The sequence below is a fragment of the Saccostrea cucullata genome, unplaced genomic scaffold, assembly GCF_032062105.1.
Source record: "Saccostrea cucullata isolate Sc308-1 unplaced genomic scaffold, CSIRO_AGI_Scuc_v1 ctg160, whole genome shotgun sequence".
In the NCBI taxonomy this organism is placed as follows: Eukaryota; Metazoa; Mollusca; class Bivalvia; order Ostreida; family Ostreidae; genus Saccostrea; species Saccostrea cuccullata.
The window spans coordinates 180,524-193,762 of NW_026938254.1; the positions used below are offsets into that span (position 1 = coordinate 180,524).

A 13,239-nucleotide genomic window follows, 5' to 3' on the forward strand; every position below is an offset into this window, starting at 1 on the left:
ATTACGTATGTTTTATTTATAAATATGTATTACAACTTATAAGATATTTATAAACAATATTTCACAAACAAACAAAAATTAAAAAGATGTACAATGCTTGCACAGCGATATACTTTAATAAGACCATATTCTGTTCAGTGACGATGAGATATATAAAATTATATATTTATAATTTTTTAGGGGGGAGATGGGTAGGGGCACAGTATCACATTGTTGATTGATATCACTATTGTCAAATCTGAAACAAGTTCAATTCAAAGAAAGCTGAAAGAGTGTCAAATACATTAAGTTGAAAGAAGAGCAGACTTCCGTGATGTTTTTTTTCCTTTTTGCATGTTTTGAGATGATAGCACTTGTGGGACCTTGTTTATTCGACAAATAACAAACTGTACGTGAATGAAATATAGGAATTTAAAACACCCTTAAATAATGAGAGAGAGAGAGAGAGAGAGAGAGAGAGAGAGAGAGAGAGAGAGAGAGAGAGAGAGAATTGCAACGTATGCATTATTAAGAAGAAAACAGTATGTTGTTGATCACTAAAGAGTGGAAGAGGTTGCTGAAATTTCTAACCCCACCCCCAATCGACTCTCACCTCATTAATCTTGTTTGATATATTCAAACATACATAAAAATATTGCCGAATATTGGAATTCCATTGTTTTTGCAAGTAAACCATAAAATACCACACAGATGTACCCTCATATGGTTTATAGGCCTAGTATATATAAGAATTAACAAACCCGATCAATTCTTCAAAGTTACCTAAAAGTTAAAACATTATTTTTAGATGCAGAAAATTTTTTTTACAGGTGTCCAAGGAATAAATGGACTACTTGTACTTATTTATATATTGAAATAAAATGTATATATAGGTATATTTGAATTTGTGTAATATACTTATTTTTAGCAAGGCTAATTTCCCGTCAAGTTATTTATAACTTTCAGTTGTCGTCGTTATACATGTATGTATGTAACTTTTTGAAAAAGTTCTTTGATATTAGGAAAGAAAACTACAACAAACCTGATATGTTTACTTGGATAAGTTAATTGTTTTATTTATGACTATTATGCCAATGTATGATGTTGTTGTCAATAAATGAATTGAATACATGCTATAAGAGAGATAACTCTAAGTTCATCCTGACATTAATGGTATGCATATTGATCAGAGACACTTATTGGGTGTACTTATATATAGTATATAGATCAATCGGAATTGCTAAACTACGGAACAAGGAAAATTTTCTGGTCCATGCCTAAAAATATATTTCATATAAAAGGAAACTGATTTGTTTTGAAACATGGTATAACCAAGTTCCATGGATGCAGGATTTAATGGGGCTCTTAAAGTTTAAGGGGGAAACGAAAAAAAAAATATTCCTTGCAAATCATTGAGGATATGATTTGGATGCGCACTTTACTATTTGAAAACAAACATGATATAGATCTCATAACTCCTTGTAGGAGTTTTGAATACAGCACACGGTAACACTTTAGAAAAGCGCGTTGAAAATGATGCGTTCCCTACGCTGATCATAGTGCAACTCGTTAGATCTAAGTGGATTCTTTACAGCTGTTTTTAACACAGTAAAAGTTTGAACAAAGATGAATACATGTGTACGTTGCTTCTCGAGGAAAAATCACACAGATACACACGCACACAAACAATAATTTCTGTTTATTAAAATTATACACTATATAAATGAAAACTATATACATAGCCTCGCATCCCCTAACCATGCCTCTATTCACCCGAAAAATTAAAATATAGACAAGTAATTTGCAAAAATAGGTTAAGCTATATCTATGTAAAATTGCGTCTATACGCGAAAAGAAAGAGGAAAAATTCCAGTGATAAAATTTAAAATTGGAAAAAAGAAAAGAAAACTACCTTATACAGATCAGTCACTGAGAATAAAGACCAAGTCATAGAGACACCATTCTTAATTGTGTGAAATTAAACGATTAACAGAGACCTTTTTCTCTCTTTACAGTGAATTACTCGGCGTGCATTTTTATGCAAGTTTAGGCAGATACTAGTATTTTATCGTGACTTGTTCAAAGCGAATCTTCCTCGTTTGTGTTCGTAACCAAAATACCAGAAAGGAAATTTTAAAAATTCTATATTAACATCTTTTTCTTTGGGTGAGGAATAGAAAAACGTCTAATAAAACAGCTGATTGTGAAAAAAAAATCGAATATTCGATAGCCCTTTGTGTAATAATACTGTCGTGGTGACGTGGCCATATTGGAAACGAACTTTATTTATCTCCTAAATTCATAAAAAAAAAATGATTTTGGACGGAATTAACACGGAGTCTATCTCTTCCTCGGTAAGTCTGGCTTTTATATCTTTACGAAAATTGTTTTTATATGGAGGGGGAAAATGACTTAATGAGGCAGGTGCGAGAGTTCAATGGCGGTCATGTAGCCCAGCCCACTTTTATTATTTTTATATATAATTAGAACTTAGGTTATCCCAGGGAAAATCCAGAAGGGCAATTGCTTATGTTTTTTTCTGGAAAGGGGTATCCAAGGAGAAATCAGTCGGTCATGTGATGACATGAAAATGGGCTTGTCTGTAGTTTTTGGACGTGAGCCACATATCGCCATCTTGAATACAAAATTATATTAGCAATAAAAATCCATCTTCTTGTCGTTTACCATATAAATTTTACGCAATGTAGATAGATGAAATACTTACAAACGGGGAAAAATATATTGATAAGGAATTATAGACGATTTGTCATGAAATATACACATGTTTGAATGTACGTAAGATTGAGAAGAGGGAAGGATTTATAATAGATCGATTTTGTACCAGACACTTGAAATCACCCAGATTGCTAAAAACGTCTGGCATTCGGAAATTCGAAACAATTAATTGGGTGTACAAGAAGTGTGGAGGGTGAGAGGGGGGGGACCTACCATAGAAAACAAAGATCATCCAGCATTAATATTACTGAGAGGGCACAATCGTGGGTCAGTTGTGTAGTATGAAATGGCGAAATTAGCATTAGTTTTGTGTTCAATGAGAAAAGCAAAGATATGATCTTTAAAATTGATCTTCAAAAAAAAAAGCTATGAAAATACAAATTTGTTAAAAGGACACAAAACACGCACGATCGAGTGCCTATTGTATAAACTGGTAACATTATTGGGGACACGCCCCCCCCTCCCTTCCCCCTCCAAATTTCCAAACATTTAAGTTTTATTACTGATATTGTTCATTGAAAGGTTGACCCCCCACTCCATCCCAACCCACCCATGTGTGTAAGGGTGCGCGTGTCAGGGTACAATACATGTACGCTATATTACTATTAGTATTACATATATTGTTTGTATTAAATCTTGTACGCATTCAGTTTTGTTTGAAGAAAGGAAGCGAGCAAGGAAGTTACTCCAGACTGTTATTTTGAAACCCCTATAGGACATATATAGTCTCATTTTATTTAGTCGTAGGCGGATACAGAAAAAAAACACGCTTATTGATTCTTTGAAGTCAAACTACTAGTGATGGAAATCTTTCTTGTTCCTCCTATGTTTATCTAGCTTTTATTTGGCTTTTATTTTTCTCTATCCGCCTTCTAGATCCTAGATCCGCCTTCACATAGTACAGATATAAAAGAGTAATGCTTTAATTGGACAGTTTTAATTTAAGCATTATCTATATACATTCCGTTCAATGTGTGTGTTTTTATTTATGTATTACAGGTATCTATTCAAATTTTTATATGCTTGTATTGAAATGTTTAACAGTACCAATATTGCCTGGGAAAGGCGGCGAACAGCTAGTTTAGTCATACTTTATGCACGTATTCAATATAATTATGAACTATAACATTATACATGATTATGACTGTGTTAATACGGGGTTAAATACATGCAATTACTCTGTTACATGTAATGAAACATTTACATGAAATATAGTTTGCTGTTCTGGAAAAAAACTAGTATTCACATAAACTGCTTTCAGGAACTCCACCCCACTCCTTAGATCCGTTCCTGAAAATTTTAGGTCATATATTTTTAAGCAAAACAAGTTTGTATCTGTGTGTATATCTATGATATGTTAGGTTGTTTGATGATTTTGTGCGCCTTGTCAATTGTCATCGGTCGAAGATAATCCTAAGTTTATAAATTCTAGATTCAGATAAGAGTATGTAGTTATTGTGTCTCGGCCATGATAGATATGTTCTATTTACTCTACCGCCACAGGAATCCTTATTTTCTGACCTAAATTAAAATACTCAAATTGTCTATTTACCTGTTCTTTTTCTCACTTAGACAGAGTGTCTAAAGAAGTCCTATTATTCTTTATTTATAAGGTACACCAGGTATCAGTTGTCCAACTTTAAAAACATTTTCGGATCTTAAATTTCCCCAAAAGGAGTAAAAATGTATACTTGTTTAATGTTACTATTGTCATTTCTTCTATTGTTCAGGATTGCTCATACATTAGTTAGAAAAGAAGGAGGAGTATTTGTTAAGGTACAAAAAATAAAAACTATATATATACTGTCCATTCAATTAAACAAATATAATAGTTTTTAATTTACAGTATATTGCATAGCAATAGTGACGAGGTCTTTAAACTTTTCTGAAAAAATAAAAAATAAAAAAAAAAAAACATTTAAAGGGAAGATTTTGTTAAATATTTGTAGAACAAGGCACTTATAGTTCGTGGCTAACAAGTCCACACCTATTGAAGTGCTGTCTTCATACGAACGACGTAATCTCCAATCTAATCAACTTTTAATCGCTGATTTTGACTTTGGAGAGCTAAATGACAAGTTTTTCAAATGTTTTGATCCACCGATGATTTACACGAATTTTCTCACGTGCTTGGTGAGGCATATCAATTTTTATGCTTCACTTACAACAACAACCTATGATTCAGCATTTTTTAAAAAATCTGTCATGTATAGCAAATTATATATATATTATATATCGTGTATTAGGAATGATTCCGGAACTTTTAAGTACATGTATGTCGCAATATAGGTACTAGTATACAGGTACATTGTCCATAAAAGTGTTGAAATAATCAATCGACTGGTTTAATATGCCCTTTTGCAATTGCCTTTGCACAAAATATTTAAGACAATTTTTCGAAATGAATATCCTTTTGTAAACCCTGGGTTTGATTCAGGTGTCTTATAAGCATTTAGTGTTTTACTTGGATTACGGAAACAAGCGTCCGAAAACGATTTCATCTCCTTTTCCTATATATATGCATTTTTTAAATTTCCTATGTTAGTTGTACGTAGAATTTTATCTATATGATAAAGGGGGCAATAAGTGACACTTTCAATTTTAGGAAAATGTCCAACTATTTACCTTCAAAGAAAGAAATACTAAAGTGAAAGTTTGCGATTGATTATTTTTTGGAAACAAGTGACAAATGTACATGGGTTCATTTCTTATCTCCCCATTGTCCTTTCGCAATTTCGATATATTCTGCATTATCAATTACACGTGCATCTGATGTTGCGTTCATGGGACATTTCGTTCAATTGTCGATTTTTCAATACATGTACAATTTTCCTTCCTTCGAATCCAGTCTACTCATTCTAAAATTTAAAATTTCGGAAAAATCTGTGTGTCAAGAACGTAAACAGCTTTTTAAATAGATTGACGTTCGAGATAGGTAGTACTTATGAATGGTTTACATATCTGTTGAAAACTTCTATCACTACTTCTGTCTTATCAATAATGACACCAATCAATTACCTACTCATTGTCAAATTTATCAGGAATGACACCCAATCTCTCTCTCTCTCTCTCTCTCTCTCTCTCTCTCTCTCTCTCTCTCTCTCTCTCTCTCAATATGTTCACTGCAAAATCTTATACGTTCTAGAAATATATAATAATCATAGTCACTGTTCACAGTTGTCTTATACATGCGTAAATTTGTATATGTAGTATGTTGCTAATGCCTGTTTTTCCCATTACTTTAGCTATTTAAAAAGCATATATTGACCATGCATAAATAGCGAACTGTTCAAACAATGTAACCTTAGACAGTAATAATATTTAAATCAGAGACACTGCATACATTAAATGATATCGTTTGTCGATTAGTTTGACAAGCGAGGTAATACATCTAGTATCAGACTAAAGCTTTCAGATTTTAATAAAATGAAATAAAATAGATCTAAAGAATCCCGCCCAATAATTTTAGACGAATTCCGCTAGATTTAAATATATATATAACATACATGTATATTTTGTCCTTTCAGAGTGCGCTATTTCCCATGCACCAGTTTTTTCTTTAGCATATTTAAGAATATAAATAATAAATATAAGAGAGAAAAAACAAAAAGGTTCCAGAAATCAAAGTTTTACAACATATGAATAGGGCTTTTAATTTAATGAGAAAATGTTTACAAAGTTATTTACACGGAAAAATTAGAAGGGGTACAGATTGTCCATGAGCTCGGCTAAGTTTTTTTGTCGATCTTCTACAACACCTCTGTTTATGGAACGATAACTCTGGGTAGAGATTGCTCGTTTGTCGAGCAAAGGGAAATAACTCGTATTCTGTAACTTACTGCTAGTTTCATTTATTAAAAAGAAAACGTATTTTGCTGATATGGCCCCGTATATAATGCCTGTGATAAATTTAGGAGCATGATGTAGATCGATGGACTGAATTCAGTTCTCCAAAGTATTTTTTTAAATCAATGTGCCATTCGGTAATGGTATCTTTATGCTATCTAGAACTGTTTTAAAATGGTTTCAGCATTGAAAGGCCGACATTTATGGAATGCCATAAACGACAGCCAGCTGCTTACTGCCAACTGCTGACTGCTTACTGCCAACTGCCACACGTAATTGAATAAATTTTATTTCTAAAATTTATATTTATGTCAATTCAAAAAAAGGCGCGGATCTATAGGACTTTTTTTTCCCAAGAGGGTCACTCTGGTAAAAAAAAATCCAACCCAGAAATTTCTTGACAAGAAAAAAAAAATACATAAAGTCCTTTCCTACATGTGAAAATTTATTTCGGCCGGGGAGAGGGGGTTCTTATGCGTCATACCTTCATGTGTATGACATTTTTCAAACCTACTTAACATGAATCCACATTTTCGGCTGGGGAGGGGGGGTCTAAGGTCCCTTTAAAAAAGTTTATTTATTTCATACATTAAATAACTTTTAGTTGGTTTAGTTTGTGCATTAAACAACATTACAAATTTCAGAGGGGTGTTCCGGACCCCCTCTCTAGATCTTTGCATGTAAAACATATTTTATTTGTACAAACAAACAGATTTAAATGTTTGATCGGCGTTTTCTAAGTGGAGGGTCCAAGGTCAGTTATACCAGTAGTTCGTTTAGTTTATTTAACGTATGACTGTACAAATTTAAAATGCCCCCCCCCCCTCCCCAGATCCATGCATATGAAACATTATAACACACGGAGATATACATCTTTAATTTTAGGATATTTTTAACTATAGAATATAATGGAAAACGGAAATTTATTTTCAAAACATCTTTCTCTGCGAAACGACAAATCTTTTTTATTTTTATTCGCTCTTCAAAGGTTTTGTTGGCTCCGGGGGAGGGGGGGGCTTATTTAAAGATTAAAGGCAGAAAATAGTCATTTTATTACCTATTTTAAATAGGAAAAATAAAAATAAATAAACAATGTACTTTATCAACCGCATATATTGAATATTACATAAGATAAAACATATTGGTCATTTTATTCAATTCAATTTTACCAGGGTGACCCTCTTGGAAAAAATGTCCTGGATCCGTGCCTTTTTTTGTGAAAATTCATGTAAATATCAATACAAATATAAAATTTATTCAAATATGTGTGGAAGTTAGCAGTAAGCAGCTGACAGTCGGCAGAAAGCAGTCAGCAGTTGGCAGTAAACAGTTGGCTGTCGTATATGGCATTCCATAGACATTAGCTTTTAATTATTCTAAATGATTTTTTTTTTGTATTTTTCAAAGAAAATGAAAAAAATTATTTAGATAAAAATAATGTGTTTTTTTTTTGTGTACAAATTTTGCGTAAATGAATGCATCAAATGAATACCTAGTAAAATATGTAGATATTATTTTTAAAATTTTAAATAAAAAAATATTTATGAAAATAAAACATAATTTGTGAATATTTTTTAAACTTGTGGTCAAAATCGTCTTAAAACCAGTCACAACTGGGGAGAACATATTCATTAATCATATTTTTAAAAGAAATTGAAACGAAATAGCCAAATTTTAGAGAAATTCTTCTTTTTTAATATTGGCCAATCCCGATCAAAATTAAACCGATCCCAACCATAATTGTACAATTATTGGAAATAAATAATGTTTTCCCAAGAACAACAGTCTGATTAGGTGTAATAAGGGTTAAAACATTATTGAACTTGACAATAAAAAGATTTCTTCATTGTAAATACATGAAGAGGCAATAAATTAGTATTTTCTTTGTCATTTTCTGTTAAGTTTGATAGGGATCAGTTTAATTTTGATCGGGTTAGGTCCAAATATTAAAAAAATTAATTTCTCTAAAATTTCTCAATTTCGTTTCAATTTCTTTTTAAAATATGATTGACAAACATGTTGTCCTTAGTTGTGACTAGTTTTATGGTGTTTTAACCATAGGTTTAAAAAATATTCACAAATCATGTGTTTTATTTTCAAAAATACTTTTTTATTAATCTAAAAAAAGTAAAAAGTCAAGCCAGTATGGAATGCCATATACGACAGCCAACTGCTTACTGCCAACTGCTGACTGCCTACTGCCAACTGTCAGCTGCTTACTGCCAACTGCCACACATATTTGAATAAATTTTATATTTGTATTGATATTTATATGAATTTTCACAAAAAGGGGAAAAAGGCACGTATCCTGGACATTTTTTTTCCAAGGGGGTCACCTTGGTAAAATTGAATAAAATGACCAATATGTTTTATCTTATGTAATATTTAATATATGCGGGTGATAAAGTACATTGTTTATTTTTTTTAATTTGTCACCCCCCCCCCCCCCCCCCCCCCGTAGACAACAAAACCTTTGGAGAGAGAATAATAATAAAAAAGATTTGTCGTTTCGCAGAGAAAGATGTTTTGAAAATAAATTTCCGTTTTCCATTATATTCTATAGTTATCTGTGTGTTATATTGTTTCACATGCATATATCGGGGGGGGGGGGGGGGGGGGGGGGGCATTTAAAATTTGTACAGTCATACGTTAGATAAACTAAACGAACTACGGGTAAAACTGAGCTTGGACCCTCCACTTAGAAAACGCCGATCAAACATTTATATGTCTTTGTTTGTACAAATAAAATATGTTTTACATGCATAGATCTAGAGAGAGGGGTCCGGAACACCCCTCTGAAATTTGTAAAGTTATTTAATGCGCAAACTTAACCAACTAAAAATCATTTAATGTATTAAAAAAATCAACTAAAACGGACCTTAGACCCCCCCACCCAACCCGAAAATGTGGATTCGTGTTAAGTTGTTACGAAAAATGTCATACACATGAAGGTATGACGTATAAGAACCCCTCTCCCCGGCCGAAATAAATTTTTACATTTAGGAAAGGACTTTACGTATTTTTTTCTTGTCAAAAAATTTCTGGGTTGGATTTTTTTTATACGGGGTGACCCTCTTGGAAAAAATGTCCTATATTTTTTTATTTACATAAATATCGATATAAAAAAATTTATTAAAATATGTGTGGCAGTTGGCAGTAAGCAGCTGACAGTTGACAGTAAGCAGTCAGCAGTGGGCAGCAAGCAGTTGGCTGTCGTATATGGCATTCCATAATCCAGTCTTTCTTTACATATTCTATTAGATATTCATATGATGCATTCATTTACAGCAAACTTTTAATTCAAAAACTATGGAATGCCATATACGACAGCCAACTGCTTACTGCCAACTGTCAGCTGCTTACTGCCAACTGCCACACATATTTGAATAAATATTATATTTGCATTGATATTTATATGAATTTTCACAAAAAGGGGGGAGAAAATGCACGGATCCAGGACATTTTTTTCTTAAGGGGTCACCCTGTTAAAATTGAACTGAATAAAATGACCAATATGTTTTATGTTATGTAATATTCAATATATGCAGTTGATAAAGTACATCGTATATTCTTTTTAAATTTGTTTTCCTATTTGAAATAGGTAATAAAATGACTATTTTCTGCCTTTAATCTTTAAAGATCCCCCTTCCCCCGGAGATAACAAAACCTTTGAAGATAGAATAATAATAAAAAAGATTTGTCGTTTCGCAGAGAAAGATGTTTTTAAAATAAATTTCCGTTTTCCATTATATTCTACGGTTAAAAATTTTCTCAAATTAAAGATGTATTTCTCTGTGTGTTATAATGTTTCACACGCATAGATCGGGGGGGGGGGGGATTTGAAATTTGTACAGTCATACGTTAAATAAACTAAACGAACTACAGGTATAACTGACCTTGGACCCTCCACATGAAAACGCCGGTCAAACATTTATATCTCTTTGTTTGTACAAATAAAATATGGGCAGCCTAAAATATGTTTTACATGCAGAGATCTAAAGAGAGGGGTCCGGAACACCCCTCTGAAATTTGTAAAGTTTTTTAATACACAAACTAAACCAACTAAAAATTATTTAACGTATAAAAAAAAAAATCAACTAAAAGGGAACTTAGAATCCCCCCCCTCCCCAACCGAAAATGTGGATTCGTGTTAAGTTGGTGTGAAAAATACAATACACATGAAAGTATGACGCATAAGAACCCCCTCTCCCCGGCCGAAATAAATTTTCAATTTAGGAAAGGACTTAACTTATTTTTTTCTTGTCAAGAAATTTCTGGGTTGGATTTTTTTTTTTTACCAAAGTGACCCTCTTGGAAAAAATGTCTTATTGATCCACACCTTTTTTTTAAATTTACATTAAAATCAATATAAAAATAAAATTTATTCAAATATATATGGCAGTTGGTAGTAAGCAGCTGACAGTTGGCAGTAAGCAGTCAGCAGTTGGTAGTAAGCAGCTGACAGTTGGCAGTAAGCAGTCAGCAGTTGGCAGTAAGCAGCTGACAGTTGGCAGTAAGCAGTCAGCAGTTGGTAGTAAGCAGCTGACAGTTGGCAGTAAGCAGTCAGCAGTTGGTAGTAAGCAGCTGACAGTTGGCAGTAAGCAGTTGGCAGTAAGCAGCTGACAGTTGGCAGTAAGCAGTCAGCAGTTGGTAGTAAGCAGTAGGCTGTCGTATATGGCATTCCATAAAAAACAACTTATTTATATATTTTTTTTTCATTTCCTTTAAAAAATTACCAAAAAATTAATATAAAATAATTAAAAGCTAATATCGGCCTTTCAATGCTGAAACCATTGTTTAAAAAAGATGACTCAAAGCTCTGTAAAATAAATTAAAAATAGTGTGGCATTCCACCTTAACCAGTCCAGATTTCCCAGAAGATAAACTGCCTCACGTACATATAATTAGCAATAGCACAGACACATGTTTCGGCACACCCTACATATTTTAACCAGTAATAATTAAGTAGGGAGTGCCCCATAAACAAAACAAGTGCTTGGTGTGAGATATAGGCCTTCTTTCAACTATGTCAAAAGAGAAAAAAAATCAACAACAAAAGGCTTTTCAAATATTACATCCAATCAATACAGTTGCTTAGCAAAATGACACAACAAAGCATAACAGTCACGCAATGAAAAGAAAATCGATTTCAAAGATCTTACTCCATTTTGGGGGAAGAACTGATATAATACTTGAAATTATAGAGATTAAATTGATAATTGATATTGAAAATAAAGAAGTTTGGCGAATGTGAATAATTAATAAAATTGTAAGAAAAATAATTTTTGAATTGTTCCATTGTCCAAGAGAATAGAGAATAAGTTAGACCCTAACAAGTTTTGTAAAAATGCATGAAAACAGGGATTAAAATTCAGAAAATCTCTGAAGCACATGCTCATATTGTTACTGTATCAAAATGCTATATAGACTTTTCAAAACTTCAATATGTTTTCATCATATGTGCATTTTTAAAACGTTCTTTAACTTATATTTAGTTATTATAATATCAGCTACAAATTGAAACACTTGCTCGAATTCATAAACATGAAAAGAATATTTTTCATGCATACGAAATTTGATATCTTTATCATATTTCAACGCACGACAAATTAATAAATGTAAACATACAGTAGAGTGTTCATTATTGTGTTCCAGGCTAGATGCATTAATGACTTCAGAATCAGGGGAAGGGGGCTTAGCCTCCTACCCCCTTATTTTACAAAGATAGACATAATAATTTAATTTTACTTGTATCAAGCAATTTCATTGGCTGAATCATTCAGAGGAACATATAATATTTTGGATAACATAACTTGCCTACGTCACAATGAGTTACGTCAAAAACGTATTACTCCGCTTGACGTTACTTTTAAATTATTCTATATTTGAAGCCTTTTTCCAGAGGAAAAATTGTTTCATTGACTACACTGAAATTAAATTATAAGTAATGAAGCTAATTTCAACTTATGTTATACGATATAACATAACTTGGGGCAGTTTACGCTTTTTTATAAACCGCTTCGCGGTTTATAAAGCGTAAACTGCCCCAAGTTATGTTATATCGTATAACATAAGTTGAAATTAGCTTCATTCCTTAAATAAAGGCATTGATTGATTGATTGATTGATTGATTGATTGATTGATTGGATATTGTTTAACTTCCTCTCGAGAATTTTTTACTCATATGGAGACGCCACCACTTGCCGATGGAGAGCTACAAAATTTGTCCTATACTCGGCACTTAGGGCCATGGAGCAAGGAGGGATATTTTTCGTTCCAGCGCCTAATGCGACAACGGACCTCAGTTTATACGGTCTCATCCGAAGGATCTGTCTCCAGGTCCCAACAATGAGATTCGAATCCGCGACGTTAGGTTCATCTCCTTACTTCGTCACTCTAGAGCAAATGCTCTAATCATTGCGCCAAGCGGGCGACAGAAGGCATTGAAAAGCGAGGCCTAGCCCTTAAAATAATATTTTTGTCGGAGAGTTAGCCCAAATTTTTGACTTTTTTGTTGTTTGAACTCCCCCTTTTTCAATTTTCATCCGACGCCATTGGATTAAAGGTGTTTGTTTTATATGAATATGTAATCAGCTTTCTCTCTCTCTCTCTCTCTCTCTCTCTCTCTCTCTCTCTCTCTCTCTCTCTCTCTCTCTCTCTCTCTGCTTTTCACAACCT

At 32.9% G+C, this 13,239-nt stretch overlaps 1 protein-coding gene across 1 annotated transcript in view; it reads left to right on the top strand.

Moving 5' to 3' along the window:
* The first annotated feature begins 1,887 nt into the window (after positions 1–1,887).
* LOC134249776 (uncharacterized) overlaps positions 1,888–13,239 on the top strand; it is a 53,340-nt gene continuing 41,988 nt past the window's right edge. The window contains exon 1 of the mRNA XM_062732130.1: positions 1,888–2,333. Within this exon, the coding sequence (XP_062588114.1) occupies positions 2,292–2,333 (42 nt within the window). The 5' untranslated portion in view covers positions 1,888–2,291. The remainder of the gene's footprint in view (positions 2,334–13,239) is intronic.